Source organism: Podarcis liolepis, assembly GCF_965112155.1.
Source record: "Podarcis liolepis genome assembly, chromosome: Z".
NCBI lineage: Eukaryota > Metazoa > Chordata > Lepidosauria > Squamata > Lacertidae > Podarcis > Podarcis liolepis.
In genome coordinates, this window is record NC_139570.1 from 18,194,740 (window position 1) to 18,209,782 (window position 15,043).

Consider the following 15,043-nt stretch of genomic DNA (forward strand, 5'->3'; position numbering starts at 1 on the left):
CAACCTGCCGCCCCGCTGCCGATGAGCCGCTTTCTTGGTCTTAGGAAAGCGGCCTCTGAGCCAAGCGCACTAGTGCTCGCCCCCCACGCAGGATCCTAATGGGTGAGGTGGGAGGGAGCGAGAAAGGGCCCCGCAACTTAGCCTCACCCTCTTCCCTTCACCACATTGTGAGTGAGCGATCCTCAGCTCAGCCAATCGAGCCATCCCCTCTGAGTTGGGAGGCGGTGCTGAAGCACAGCTCAACCAATTAGCAGCCGATCTGCCAGAGAAAAGGCCTCGGCAGCACGCAGCCCAGCCTCGGCCCCGACGGCGCTGAGCGGCAGGTGAGGGGGCAGAAATACGCGAGCGAGCCGGTTAGCGGGAAGGGAGGAGGATCGGGGGAAAAGGCAATGGGAAAAAAGATCCAGAGCCATGGCAGAGGAGAATGAAGCACTCCCATACCCGTTCCTGTAACGGGTGAGGTCGGGGCCCCGGGTGTTCCCTCAGGACAGCGCACTGTGCTCTCCGCCCCTCACACAAACGGCCTGTCCTGCTCCCAGTCGCGGCGGTGGGCGTGGTGTCCCCCTCCCCTCTTTCTTTTTGTTACGCCTTGGGCGTGGTCCGCGAGTGGGCCCCTTTCCCTGTCACCCCGACACGAGCTTCCCTTGCTGTCATTCTGATCCGTGGAGCCAGCCGCGCACGGCAGGAGCGCGGCTTCTCTTTCTCCCCATTGCTGCCGCTGAACGTGGTGTGTGTGTGTGTGTGTTTGCGTTTATTGTGCAGCGGCTTTTCTCTCGCGCCGCACGTGGGAGTTGGGAGAGACACGTGTCGGACGATCGTCGGGATCCTTGCGGATGGTGCAAGGTCGCGGAGCGCCCAGCTGGAAACAATGGGCGGCAGCCGCGCGTGGGTCTGGGGAGCCCGTTGCCCGAGCCAGGTTGTAAGAGAAGGTGGTGTGTGTGTGTGTGTGTGTGTTATTCGGTTGTCATGTTAATGGTGGTTGCTTTTGTTGTGCTCGGGTTGGGAGTGGGCATGGGTGGGGTGGGACGAGAATAGAAATCACACTCAGTTTTGTAATGCATGTTGTTACTGTTGTTCTTTGTACGTTTAATTGTCTGTGCAGAACGACAGGCATTAAACGTGGAGACGGCAGAGAGCCGCTGAAGAAAGATGGACCTTGTAGTAATCGAAACCAAAATAAACAAAGCGGGCGTCTTGGGCGGGTGCTTTTTAATTCCAAAGAAAGAAAGGCAGATTTTCCAGTGTTTTCATGGGTAGGCGCGTCAGTACAATCGATAGCCCCCCTCCCCACCCCGCACATTCCCCTTCCCCAAACAGGCTCCTGCTGTCCCACGTGCTGAAAAACCAAGGAAAAGGAAGAATAGGCAAATATTACATCGACAAGAGCCTAAGCTTCGCTTCTGTTTAGCTAGGCTGGGTTATTTCTCCCTACTGCTCAGTCACTGTAGTGCAATGATTCTCACTCTTCATTAATCAACCTGCTTCTTGAAGGTGTGAAAGATTATTAAATACAAAGAACCTTGCTGCTTTCTTGTTGCTACTACAAAGGGTGGCTAGAAAATTCTAATGGGAACGAATATGTTCTAAGTTATTGAGCCTGCGTCCAGAATCCCAGACAATTAGAGGCCTATTTCATTTCTAGAACACCATGAAGAAACCTATATTGCATTGACCATATCCTTGTTGGATAGTTTAGAGAGCAATGGCTATGAGAGGATTTGTAAAGCCAAGGTGGAAAGCGAAAGCGGGGAATTTTTCTTTTTCATGGTTGTCTGTTCTTATTGCTGGGCAACAACAGAGAACCAAGAAATAGATGGGAAGGTGATTTTTAACAGCTGTTGGACAATACTCTGTAGAAACTGAGTGGGTTCAATCACTGGATTATTCTGGGGCAAAGCACCAGGGGGTTTTTTTTGTTTGGTTTTTTACATGCTGAACCATAAACTCTGGGCTGGATCCAGGAGCTGCCTGCTAGAGAGTTCTGTGGTCTATGTGATGCAGGGTATGAAAATGGTTGATGTTCATTTAGTGTGGAAATCCATGTGCCATTATGGATCATACTATAATGTAAAGGTAAAGGTACCCCTGACCGTTAGGTCCAGTCGCGGATGACTCTGGGGTTGCGGTGCTCATCTCACTCTATAGGCCGAGGGAGCCAACATTTGTCCACAGAAAAAGACAGCATAACTAAGCCGCTTCTGGTGAACCAGAGCAGCAGAAGGAAACGCCATTTACCTTCCTGCCAGAGCGGTACCTATTTATCTACTTGCACTTTTACGTGCTTTCAAACTGATGGTGGGCAGGAGCTGGGACCGAACAACGGAAGCTCACCCCATTGCGGGGATTTGAGCCACTGACCTTCTGACCGGCAAGACTCTGCTCTTTGTGATCCAAACTGGCAAGTCATTGGGAGAAGAGCAAATCTATTGCAATTCATGGGACCTATCTGGCATCCATCCTGGTTGAGGTATAGGGAAGGATTCTGAGGAACACACCCAGCCACAAGTGTGTGTGAGGTCTCTTTTATTGCAATTGTTGATGAACTGTAAAACATTGGGAGTGTGTACGCCTTCCTCATACTAGAGATATGGCGCAAGCCATTTTCTGTGCTTCCTGTTGGATAAGATAGGCACTTAATGTCATTTAAAAGAGTGCTTTTCAGTGAATGACTTAAGCTTGGGAGTAGGATGTGAGTGTACCAGGAAGGAAATGCTTCCAGCAATGATATTTCAGACAATTTTTTTAATCCAGGTGTCACGTGACAACCATGCTAACTAATTTCCTTGTCTTCTACCTCTACAGGGGCTGAGGCTGGATCTCTGAGAATGGTGTGTGAATCCCAGTGGCTAGTGTGGAGATCGACTGTTGCTCAGTTGTCCTGCCTTCTGTGAAGGTGCAGCCATGTCTGTGATGATAGCAAGGAAGAAAGTGATACGGAAATGGGAGAAGCTGCCAGGAAGAAACACATTCTGTTGTGATGGACGCATCATGATGGCTCGACAGAAAGGCATCTTCTATCTGACCCTCTTCCTCATTGTGGGAACTTGTGCTCTCTTCTTTGCTTTTGAGTAAGTTCACAGTGGTTGAAACTTTTGTTTGTGTGGATGTTTTCAAGGCTGTGGTTGGTTGGAATGGCTCTACTCTTTGGGTTGCTTTGACTGTTAGAAGAGTACATATTCATTGGAAATATTGAGCTGCTGCCTGCTATTGTAAGGGCAGAATAGATTGGTAATCAGATGTCCTTATCCATCTTGAGAAGTATTTGTGAAACTATGCTGATATTTTTAAAATCCTTTTTTGATTCATAATCTGACCCAGCCAACTCAAACTTGTGTGAATATATTGGAAATCATTTTGCCTTTATCCCATGCAAGGGGATGAATAAGGGTGAGGCCCTTTAGATCCACAGGGCTTGTTAGCCTCTATAAAGTACTGTACCACCTCTGAAAGGTGTTGTTTTTGGTTGAGGACAGAAGATATGAATATTGTATCTTAGTGATTTGCTGCTGCCATTGTGGATTTGATATGTGTGAGTTGCTTGTGAAAAGATAATCTGATTATGATGGCTTGTAAACTAGGAAGTGGCATTGCAGAAGATGTTACTTCAGTTTTGTTTCTGCCAAATATGCTTACAGCGTCATTTGTGAGAACCATTGGCTTGCTAACTGAACAGCTCATCACTAGAGCTTATGAATCATTTGGTAACACAAAGGGTCTGAAGTTTATCTACTCAGATTGTTGAATGTCCAGGTTAATAAACTTATGGCTAGTCACTTACCCAGGACAAATGAGTGTGCTTTTTTGGAAGGAGCTTTCCAGATTAGCTATTGAAACCATGCTGCAATATAGTATGCATCAAGAGAGACATCTCTGAGTGTAGATTATGTGTTACTGTAAGTAAACTTTGGAGCCAATATTTGTAGAAAAAATTAAATATAAGAAATAAACTTCTAAGAATCCCATAGTTCACCTTGATTGCATTGTTGAGAGCTGAAATTAGGATCATCTCTGGAAATACAGTGGCACCTTGGGTTAAGTACTTAATTCGTTCTGGAGGTCCGTTCTTAACCTGAAACTGTTCTGAACTTGAAGCACCACTTTAGCTAATGGGGCCTCCTGCTGCCACCATGCTGCCAGAGCTGGAGCATGATTTCTATTCTCATCCTGAAGCAACGTTCTTAACCCAAGGTACTATTTCTGGGTTAGCGGAGTCTGTAACCTGAAGCATATGTAACCCGCGGTACCACTGTAGGTGCCGGTTTTTTAACTCTTAAGATGCAATTGTTTTGAATTCATGTGTCATTGCAAGAAATAATATAAAGAAGAAGTTATTGAGACTGGGAATTTTTTGTGAAGGCTTCTAAACTTTGATATTAACATTTTATGTAGCCAAGCATGAAGTCTGTCAACTAATTATATCAGTGCAGATTGCTAGATTTAACTCTGCTCTCATCAAGAATCAGCTTAGAAGGCACCTCTTCGCACTAGCAAACTTGAATTCTGATTTGGAACCTAAACATGGTCATATTTGCTTTATTCTGAATGTCTTTTCTAAAATAATCATTATGATCTGATCCTATGTACATTTACTTGGAAATAATCCCCAGTAATTAATGAAAGATGGTACATTATACAGAAAGAGGTTAATATAGAATCACACAATCACTTAAGGGTTATGATCCTTTGATTTCTTAATCAATATATATGTCCAGATATATGTCCAGGTATGTCCATATCAAGATCCTGAAATCATGGATGCTGCCACAGGTTCAGCCTTCTTTCTTAGAGATTTTGCTACCTTACATTTGTAATGAGCCCCTTAAGACACTGTGCATGTGACATTCTGGCAGAAAGTAGACTGATTGATCCATTTTCTACCCAGCAGTTGTTGCGCAAAACTAGATTGTGTGTTGGCACTCACATCATTTCCAGCTCACCTTGCTAAGCACTCAAGCATTTGCTGATGAGATGGAGGGAGGGGTAGGTAGGACTAAGCTAGTATTTCTAATCCAGCTTGGAAGATTCAGGGCAGATAAAAGAAAGTACTTCTTCACGCAGCGCATAGTTAAACTATGAAACTCCCACTCACTGGAGTCATTAATGGCCAGTACCTGGATGGCTTTAAAAGAGAGTTAGATAGATTCACTGAGGATAAGGCTATCAATAGCAACTAGCTATGACAGCTATGTTCTATCTCCACTGCCTGAGGTAGTATTCCTCTAAATACCAGTTGCTGGGAATCACAAGTGGGCGGAGTGCTCCTGTACTGCTTGCAGCCTTCCCATTGGTATCTGGGTTGGCTACTTTAAGAACAGAATGTTGTACTAGATGGGCCATTGGCCTAATCCAGAAGGTTCTTCTTATGTTCAAATTCCATGCTGTTGAGTCTCCAGGTTTATCTGCCTGAAGGTTTACTTTGACTCTCTTCTAAACATGATACAAACAAGTTGACAGATCTACCCCTAGGAGCCAGCTACCTGTGGGAAGCATATGAACTGATGCTTCAGAACTAGCATAATAGAGTTTATTGTTGTATTTTAAATCCTGCCTTTTCTCTAATAAACTTAAGGTATACATGGTTCTCTTCCAGCACCACTTTTATTTTCACAGTGCCACTGTTAAGTAGGTTAGGCTAAGACAGGGGTGAGGCCATCCAGATGCTGGATTCCTGTCAGTGCCAACAAGCATGGCCATTGTTTTAGGATGATGGGAATTGTAATGTTGTTGTAATGCAACAACATCAGGAGGGCTGCAGGTTCCCTATTGCTGCAGTAAGAGATGGTAACTGGCTCAGGGTGATCTAGTGACCTTCATTGCCAAATGGGAATTCAAACCAGGGTCTCTCTTGATGTACATACACTACTGTAGCTGCTATACCTCACTGACTGTTGAGAAGCTGCCCTCTGATCCTGGGTTCGGAGTAATGATCATCACTACTGTCATAGTAGTGCCCAGCAAGTTATTGCCAAATTAGCAGCAGATTCTGATAAAACAGTGAACACCCAAGACTCCTTTGACTGTTGTGTGATTTGGCATCTTCTTGTTGAGTGACACATGCTCCTTGATGGGTCCTTGTTTGGGTAAGGTAGATCCCTAATTGAGGACACTGAACATTTGTCAAGCCATTTAAATGTTTTTGACAATAATTGACTATGGATGGGAAGAAGTTCTGGAGTAACCAGGTCCTGGCACTTTGTGCAGCTCTGTCTCACTATATTAATTTTATTATTTATACCCCACCCATCTAACTGGGTTTCCCCAGCCATTCTATTTTCCTGATGCACATTTGAAAGCAGATTGTGCAGGGATTTTTCTTTTCATCTGTAATGTTGGGGAGTGCTTTTAAAGGGAAAAGAAGAGTTTGAATCTTCGTACCACTCCAGTTCTCTTGTGTTTCTCTAAGGTCCTGGGCACCACCTCCTTACGCAAATACAATAACAGAAATGAGAACAGGACATGGTGAAGGGTAAAATCAAGGACTGCTATGTACATTCATTGTGTACATACCCTGGAACTTATTGCTGATTCTGTTGTATTGGTCTAACCTTAGGGGTCAGGTTAATTGGTTTATTGCGATTTGTTCCCCTTCTTGTGGTCAAAGTGAAACAATGTTTCTTAAAAAAAACACATTTCACTTTTGAAATGGCGTTGTGGAGAAAGTCTGGAATGTTCAGTGTTTGAACCTGTCTTCGAGAGGAGGTCAAATCAGTGTCACAGATTCCTGAAAATCTTAATGTACTATTCATTTGACTGTTACTTGAGTTACTCTTTGGGTAGAAGAGTGCCTATTTGCTGCTGTTTTAGCTATAGCAATGTTGTGTTGCCTGCTGAAACTGAATTAGGAGCTTGTTCAAGCCATGGAAGAAATCTCAGGACACTTCTATCCATTTATCCTTGGATTAGAAACATAAGTTATACTGTGTCAGACCATTGGCCTGTTTAGCAGCTTCAAAGTACGGGTCAGAGTTCTTTGTAAGAAACTTGTAAAGAGTCCTGCATAGTGTTTTAAAGTCCTGGCATTGCTTGGCATTGTGTCATCAGGTGATTGACAGATTGGTGGCCCTACCCATTTGTCACATTGGGCCCATAGGAGGTAGGTGTGTGATGATCTGACCCACCAAACAGATCCAGTTTCTCACCCCTGATCTAGCTCAGTTTTGTCTACACTCTCTTGACAGCTGCTCTCTAGGGTTTTTGATGGGTATCTCCCTACCCTGTCTGCAGACACCTGGACTGAATCTGCGACCTTCTACCTGCAGAGCAGGTGCTGTCCTAGAGCTACAGTCCTTTGGTGAAAGTCAGCTTCTCAATTACTCTTTTTGGGGATGCATGTGTTCTCTCTAGTTACAAGAACTATCTAATGTAAGTTTTATTATATTCTGTTTGGCATGACCTCAGTTTGCTCTGTTATTGTTGTCATGTGGCAACTTGGCTTTTGTCCCAGCAAGGTGTAGTCATGTCTTGTATATGCACCATCTGCCCTTCTGTTTTTATTTGTAGAGTGCCTCCCAAAATGTGACTTCCAAACCTGATGCAGTGAATTAAACCTTTGAAAATGTGTCTTTTCTTGGGAAATACTTGCACGAGCAAAAGAGAAAGGGAAAAAAAACGGTCATTCAGTTTAATCTTAGTGTAGCCATGCTCACTTGAGCTTGGATAAACAGACCCCCATGTTCCTATGCTCTGGCCACTTCGCTTCACATCTGCCATTGATTACTTGCTGACACTGCTACACCTCTTAGCATTAGCACCTAAACCTGGGACTAGCAGCTTAAATCCCCCTGGCTGTGTATTGGTTCTGTAGTTTTCAAAGAGCTACTGGCCTTTTAAAGCAAAGGGGTGTGAGAGACTGTGCTGAGAGAGTGTGCCACTGGTACAACCAGCGTATTTGGGATTTCTGCATGGGAAAGAAGTGCAGACCCACTCCTGACTGTAAATGACCCAGCAGTTGTATATAACAGATGGGGAGAAGAAGCTGCATAGACAAGTGGAACAGGAGATGAATGATCATCCTCAACATTATTATTCTTCACAAGGCTGTGTCAGTGGGTGTGTGACTTGCTCTTTGCTGCCCAGTAGGCATTCATTTAAAGCTGGTATGCCATGTAGTCTGTTTTCAGTAATGCGTTTTGCTATTTTGCTAATGCGATGCGACTGTGTCAAGACACATTTGCTTCCTGGTACAATTTGATCATGACTATTTAAGCCTTGCTATTATGATAGTGATGTGGCAAAGGAGGCATGCCCAGGAGAGCCTCTTACATCCCCTTCTTTGCCCAACTCTGCACAATAGCTGTGCAGTGTTATCAGTTGGGTCCTGATCTCCGATAGTTGCTGCCACCCTCCTTTTTTGTCACCCACAGCCCCAGAAGCAAGGGGAAAAACTGAGCGTGCACAAAATTAATTTCTAAAAAGGTTCTGAGCCAGTGTACTCTGCAGTCCTTGGTTCAACTTGCACACAACTTGCTGGGAAAATCAGGGCTAGCTTCCAATTGCCTTCTCCTACTCTGATATCAAGGCAGCTTTCTTGTTTCCCTGTCATACCCCCCCTCCCAAACTTCCTAAAGCCCAGGAATTCTGGGACCAATGCACCCTTCATTTCCCAGACAGTTACCTTCTAAGTTATTCAGAGTTTAAAGGCAGTCCACACTCCCAAAGACTCACCCAGATGGCACATGGAGATTTTAGAATCCTGAGATTGGCAATTGCACACACATCGGTGGCCAAATTGTGAAATTTTATTAGAAGTAATAGATAGAGGAGGAGCAAGTGGAAGGTAAAAACTGAATAAAGAATAAACCATAGCACTGTGGTTCTAAAACTGGGCTAATCCTAATTCACCCACTACAATATAATACTTCTAATATATTTAAGAGTAGGCTTCAAGGATGGTCAGCTTCCCAGTGGCATGGAAATCCCAATCTTCAACCCCCCCCCCCCAAGGCAGGCAGCTCAACTTTTTAAAGGCTCTTTACCTCTCTTTTGAGGGAATGACCTTTGACTCTTTCTAACGAATGGGGAGCCAGAGCTAGTTGGGCAGATAACTCAAGTCTCCCAGGTAGGCATCTTAATACCTTTTTGCATTTGAAGAGCACGTGAGGAAGGATATGACAGCTTGACTCAAGAATCGTGGGGCCAGGAGATTCTTCCTTCACAAGTGGGACTTGCTTGTTGCTTTTGCTAGTGCTGCCTCGCTGGCTGGTGTTTGGTTTTGTGGAGGAAAGCCCGGCAAGCTAAACATTATTTAATAGGGAAGAACCCTTATATGATATCCTGAGAGGGGAGGTGGAATTCCCAAGGAAGCTAGTGGGCTGGCAGGAGTTTCACGTGATGTGTATGTCTTCCTGATGAGTCATGAATCTGTCCAATTTCTTTCTAAAGTTATTCTACCTAGAGATCTGTCTGGTGAAATAGATCTGGATATATCAAGTGACTTGTGCACATGTAGAAAAACAGGACTTAAAATGTGAGTCTTCGAACAAGAAATGACAAAGAACAGGCTTTTTTTACTTGACACCAAGAACAGAGATTCTCTTTTAGGGTGATGCACAATGAACCTGCAGGTTTGGCTAGATCAGTTTCATAAATGATGGTATGCAAAATTCCTGTCAAAGTACCAAGCTTCTGTGTCATAGTTGTGCCTACAAATAAGTTTTTTTTTTAAGTCTTTTGCTCGTATTTCCATGAATGATTAAAGTGCCCTTTGAATTTGAACATATTCCCTGCCTGCCACCAAACTTCTAGTGCTTTCAAATAAAAATTTCCATACTAAATATTTAATCTCTCTTTCCCCCCCAGATTTTTTTATTGGTTTTCCAAATTTATAATGAACATACAAAGAAAACATTACAATAGACAAACAAACAAACATATATCTTAACTGTTAAAGACCCAATTTAAATAACATTGTTAAATGACTTCCTCAGATCCGCCCTAACTGTGTTTCCATAGTACTCATTTTAGCAGTTTTCCAAAATCCACTTTCAAATAAAATTAACTTGTTCCATTAACATCTTTCTTTCTTATTAGTCTTATTAGTCCATAATGTTATACAATTCAATCTATTTTACTCCTTGGCCAATTTGTTACTTACAAGTAGTTCTACTTAAATTATGTTAGAATATCTAGCCAAATAGTCCTTGAACTTCTTCCATTCTTCTTGATGCTCCTCCTCCTTCTGATCGTGGATTCTTCCAGTCAGGTCAGCCAGCTCTAAAAAGTTCATCATCTTCATCTGCCATTCCTCCACTCAGGGGCGCCGACTTATAAAAAAATATTGGGGGGGCCCGGGAAAGCTCATGAATAATAAATAAGCTCATGAATATGCAGATAAAGTGGCGCCGCCTCATGAGCGAATAGGGGAGAGCGTGCTGCGCCTATTAATCAGCTCCGAAGGAAATTGGGTGGAGCTTTTGCTCGGGAGGGAGGGCAGGAGGCATGCAGCCCGACCCTGTGCATTTTGGGCTGGGGGAGGGGCGGCGGTGGCGCTCTGCTGGAGGGGCGCCCGAGATTATTGGGGGGCGGAGCCCCCCAAACGAATTTTTGAGGGGGCTCGGGCCACCTCAGGCCCCATGGAGTCGGCGCCTATGCCTCCACTGTTGGTATTTCTTGTAGCTTCCAATTTTTGGCTAACAAAATTCTTGCTGCATTTGTGGCATACGGCTAAATATTTAATCTCAGATATTGGAGGCATGTTTTCACTGAAAGGGTTGTGGCTGGCAATCCCACTTGCTAGTAATGTGAAGGTTGCTTGGAGTACAGAAGAGTGCATTGAAAAGTATTTCACTATGGATGCTGATGAGCTTTTAGCATTGATTGATTGAGGGGTGGGAAAGTCACCACTTGGCTGGTGGTTGCTGCTGCTCTTGCATCTGTTCCTTCTATTTTTGTGTTTAACTGTATTGGTTGGTTGGAATTTCTATTATTGTAAGCTGCCCGGGTGCCAGTTGGAAAGATTTTAAGTATGGTCCATATACTGAAAATTTCCTATTAAGGGATGGAGGGAGAGGCATGGGCTGTTTTTGTTACAGTACTTGGTAGCCACTATCAAATGGGGCTTCTGTTTGGCTTATGGGCATATTGGACATTCAGCTAAAGATTCCTCTTTCTGGGGTTCTTCCCATATTCTCTCTAATGAGGGCGTGGAAGGAAATTCTGTCTGTCAGTTCCAGTTGATTTGTTTTAATGGTGACACAAGTTTAGCTGGCTGATGCACATGACCCCGCCCTTGTTCATATGGTGGTGTTTTTGTTTTGAAAGTTTAATTTTAGTTCGCTAAAGAGAGCATATCAGATGAGTAATGAAACAAGCCTTCTGAATGTTTGGAATGCCAAAAATATGTGTGAAGCAACATTAGAATGCTGGGAGAATGTAGTTGCTGGAGTGGATTTCTGGTGGCTGGTGCAAGTTACTGATTTCTAAAGTGCTAGACATGGGGCCAAATAACAATATAATTCATTCTTCTTTCTTAAAGTGTGTTTAAAACTGACCCACCTTTATTTTGGAGAAAGCAGCTGTGAGACCCCATTCCAGGTTGGTGGCCCATACCAGTGTACTCCTGAAAGGTAGGAGTTTTTGAACAGAAAACTGCTTCTGGTTCCTAATCTGGATTGGGGCCCCACAACATTTTCTTCCAAATAAAAGTGCTCATATTTAAGCACATACTTTTTATGAAGTGTAAATAATGTAACATGTATTTAGCCCTCAGATAAGCTGGTTTGAAAACAGTAAAGACTTGTCCCTGATACTAGTAAGATCATCTATTTTCTTCCAAATAAATGCTCTAAAATGGCGCAAGAGGCACTGGAACATTTACAGTGGTTTTCCATTTCCGAAGGCTGTTAATTAGCCTCTTTGACCTTTCAAGTTGACTCCTATCTCAATTATAATTCCTTCCCTCCCTTCTAACAATTGTTAAAACAGGTACTGTTGTAAACACCTCATTCTTAAAAGCAGAATTATTTGATCAAAAGAAGTATGTGCATACTTCCATGATTAATTATTCTGACTCCCAAATTCAGAATTGAGGGGTCTTGTCATATCAGTGAGCTGTTAAACTAGAGGTAGAAACTTGGAAATGGTGTCGCAGCATTTCTTGTTAGATATTAATTCAATAGGAGAGTGTGTGTAAAAAAAGAAAACGGGGGGGGGGGGAGAGAGAGAGAGAGAGAGAGAGAGAGAGAAGAGAAGGCTTCCAGAGAGTCAGCTGTTCTTCATGGGTTGTGCTCCCTCCATGCAGAGGTTGTTCCCTGCTGGCTCCAGCAGGGATGTGGAGGCCGCAGAGCTACTGTCAGCATCCCACTTCCTGCTTTTGCTGCAGGAAAGGGGTTGTCTCCCCCTCTCCTTTGTTTCTCTTGTTCTTGCTCTTGCTAGAATTTCCTCCACAGTTTACCTAGCTCCTTGTTGTCTTAGTGATAGCGTCCTTTTGGGCAGGAACATTGTTAAGATAGGCATAGGATAGACATAGTGATGCTCTGCAGAACTCTGTTTCCTGTCCTTTTTTTTTTTTAAACTGTAAAAGGTCGGGATGGTGATGCAAAGGTGCATGTTGTAGCAACCATTCTGAAAGTAAGCTGGTGGTCCCAGTCCAATCAGCACTTGGGTGGGATACATATTTTGCAGTAAGAACATCCCAGGCTCAGTCCTACCAGGGAGGCCTGGGAAATACTTCCTGTCTGAAACCCCGGAGAGCTACTGCCTGTTACTGTGTAGACAATACTGAATTAGATAGACTGTTGATCTGACAGCTTTCAACATCCAGGAACCCTCTCCATGTCACCTTCAGTTCTGACTTGGAAGAAGGTGGGATATAAAATGGAAATAAAATCCCAGGTGGTGGCTGGAAGTGGGTGTTAATGGTACAGTGTGCCTATTCTCATACAGGGCTTTTCTCCTCCCCCTCCCACCCCATTTACATCTCTAAAAGTAATTGCTGTTTGAGTCCCCTGTCTTTTGGTGCCCACAAGTCTCGGATGCTAGAATGGAAAGTCCAGCCTATATTATGGATGCAAATTCATTGTACCTGAGGGCTGTTCAAAAACATTGTGCTTTTGCCAGAGTCTTGCCTTTCAAAAGACTGCCCTTTGATTTCAGTGCTTCCTGGGGCAGATAAATGCTTTCAAACATTAACTTTCAAACATAGGTATATGAGAAGGCCCCAAAAGTGTGCTGTGTAGACTTTGTTCGATTATCAGACTTCACTAGCATTTGCTCAGCTTTTTCCTAGTTCTTCTTGTCAACAAACAATGGAAATGAAAAGTGTAATTTTTTAAAAAATGGCAGAGTTAAAATCATGTTTTGAAAAGAGGGGTTCTCAAAATAAAAACACAGAAATCTGCAGCAAATATCAGTTTCTACCCTCCAGCCAGGGGACTTGGGAAAACCATGACATTTGCTTTAATCCTGATTCTATTGGTACAAGGTCTCTTTTTCATGCCTCACTGCCTCTGAGCATCAAGGAGACATGAAGTCAAAGGGCAACATTTTAAAGCAATTATGTTGGGGTTTTTTTAGCCCCCCCCAGCATAATTTGGCACACAACAGGCTTTGTGTCTGATTTCTATGGGCTTTTCTCTCATTGCAGGTGTCGCTATCTTGCTGTCCATCTGTCCCCAACTATCCCTGTTTTTGGAGCTGTCCTCTTCCTATTTGCGATGGCTACCCTCCTGCGCACAAGCTTCAGTGACCCAGGAGTGATTCCTCGAGCCTTGCCTGATGAGGCAGCTTTCATTGAAATGGAGATTGGTGAGTGGGTGGCATCTTCCTCAAGCTTTCCAAACATAGTTCTAGCCTGTTGGGTGGTGCCTTCTTCAAACCTTCCAAGCATAGTTTAACCACTTGAGTCTGCAGGTATGGAAAGAATTCCCCCACTGCTCCTGGATGATGAAGGGTATGAGAGGGTAGGGTCCTGCCCAGAGATATGGGCGCACACCACTTACCTTATGCTGCATACCAGGGTGCTGAACCCATGGGCTTAATCAGGCCTGCCAAGCTGTCCAAAGTGGCTTGTCAGCCCCCCTGTAAATGCACCTTTCCCTGCCTTTGTGCACTGCCTTTGCTATGACATCAGAGTGCTTTGGAAACAGGAAGCGCTCCTTCCTGTTTCCTGAGCACCTCTAAGCCATTAGCAAGAGCACAAGGGGAAGAATAAACACTGGCAATATCAGGAAGAAGTGCCTTTGCTTCCTCCCAGCCCAACCCTGTGATGGGGAACAAAATTATGAAGACCACCGTCTCCAAAGAGCAGAGATTTAAGTTTTGTGGAGTGGTTTGTGCATTGTGTGTGTGAAAGATACCCTTATATCTGTCTAGTTGTCTGCCTGGGTGGGTGGTGATTATGCTGTGTGAGAGAGTGTAGACTGGTAGTGCCCACTTTCACTTTTACCCTGGCATACAGTTCTCAGAAGTTTGACTGCCTTATTCAAAGTGGTTTTCATTTGCAGAGGCAACCAATGGGACTGTGCCTCCAGGCCAGCGGCCACCCCCACGCATTAAGAACTTTCAGATCAATAACCAGATAGTGAAGCTGAAATACTGCTACACATGCAAGATCTTCCGTCCACCACGTGCCTCGCACTGCAGCATCTGTGACAACTGTGTGGGTGAGTAGTGGGACTGTGATTGTGGTTGAAAAAGGAAGCTTAATAAAGGAGTTCGCCTGATAATCTGTGGCAGAGGTCACAAGAAAACTGTTGTACATTTACTACAAATAAAGAAGCTCCCTGCTGTGAATGGCTGAATTCTGTGTCCTGGTTCTGTTAGTCACGGAAGGAACACTGAATTTCCATCTTTATGATATGTAAAATTTGACCAGGCATGGTCTCCACACCTTCAGTCCTCTGTTCAGCCATAAGGGCTAGGAACTTGATTTTGGTTTTGTTACATAAAAGCATTCTCAGTTTTTCTACCTTCTCAGTTTTTGTTCTTGGTGCCTAGACAATCATCAGGCAGTCTGGGTGTGCTGTGATCTGGAACCTAACCAATAGCAAGGTTAGGTTACCTCTTCCTGAGAGTAGTATATCAGCAGTTGTGTTTAAGAGTTGTC

At 44.0% G+C, this 15,043-nt stretch overlaps 1 protein-coding gene across 5 annotated transcripts in view; it reads left to right on the top strand.

Moving 5' to 3' along the window:
• The first annotated feature begins 181 nt into the window (after positions 1-181).
• Positions 182-15,043, top strand: part of ZDHHC9 (zDHHC palmitoyltransferase 9) — a 21,466-nt gene continuing 6,604 nt past the window's right edge. For 2 of the 5 annotated variants that reach the window (XM_083484783.1, XM_083484787.1), the window contains exons 1-4: positions 182-323; positions 2,803-3,068; positions 13,583-13,743; positions 14,442-14,600. In XM_083484783.1, coding sequence (XP_083340909.1) covers positions 2,902-3,068; positions 13,583-13,743; positions 14,442-14,600 — 487 coding nt within the window. In that variant the 5' untranslated portion in view covers positions 182-323; positions 2,803-2,901. Of the gene's footprint in view, positions 324-348; positions 457-601; positions 728-777; positions 917-2,802; positions 3,069-13,582; positions 13,744-14,441; positions 14,601-15,043 lie in introns of those variants that run through there. The other 3 variants (XM_083484784.1, XM_083484785.1, XM_083484786.1) reach the window with 3 other exon arrangements.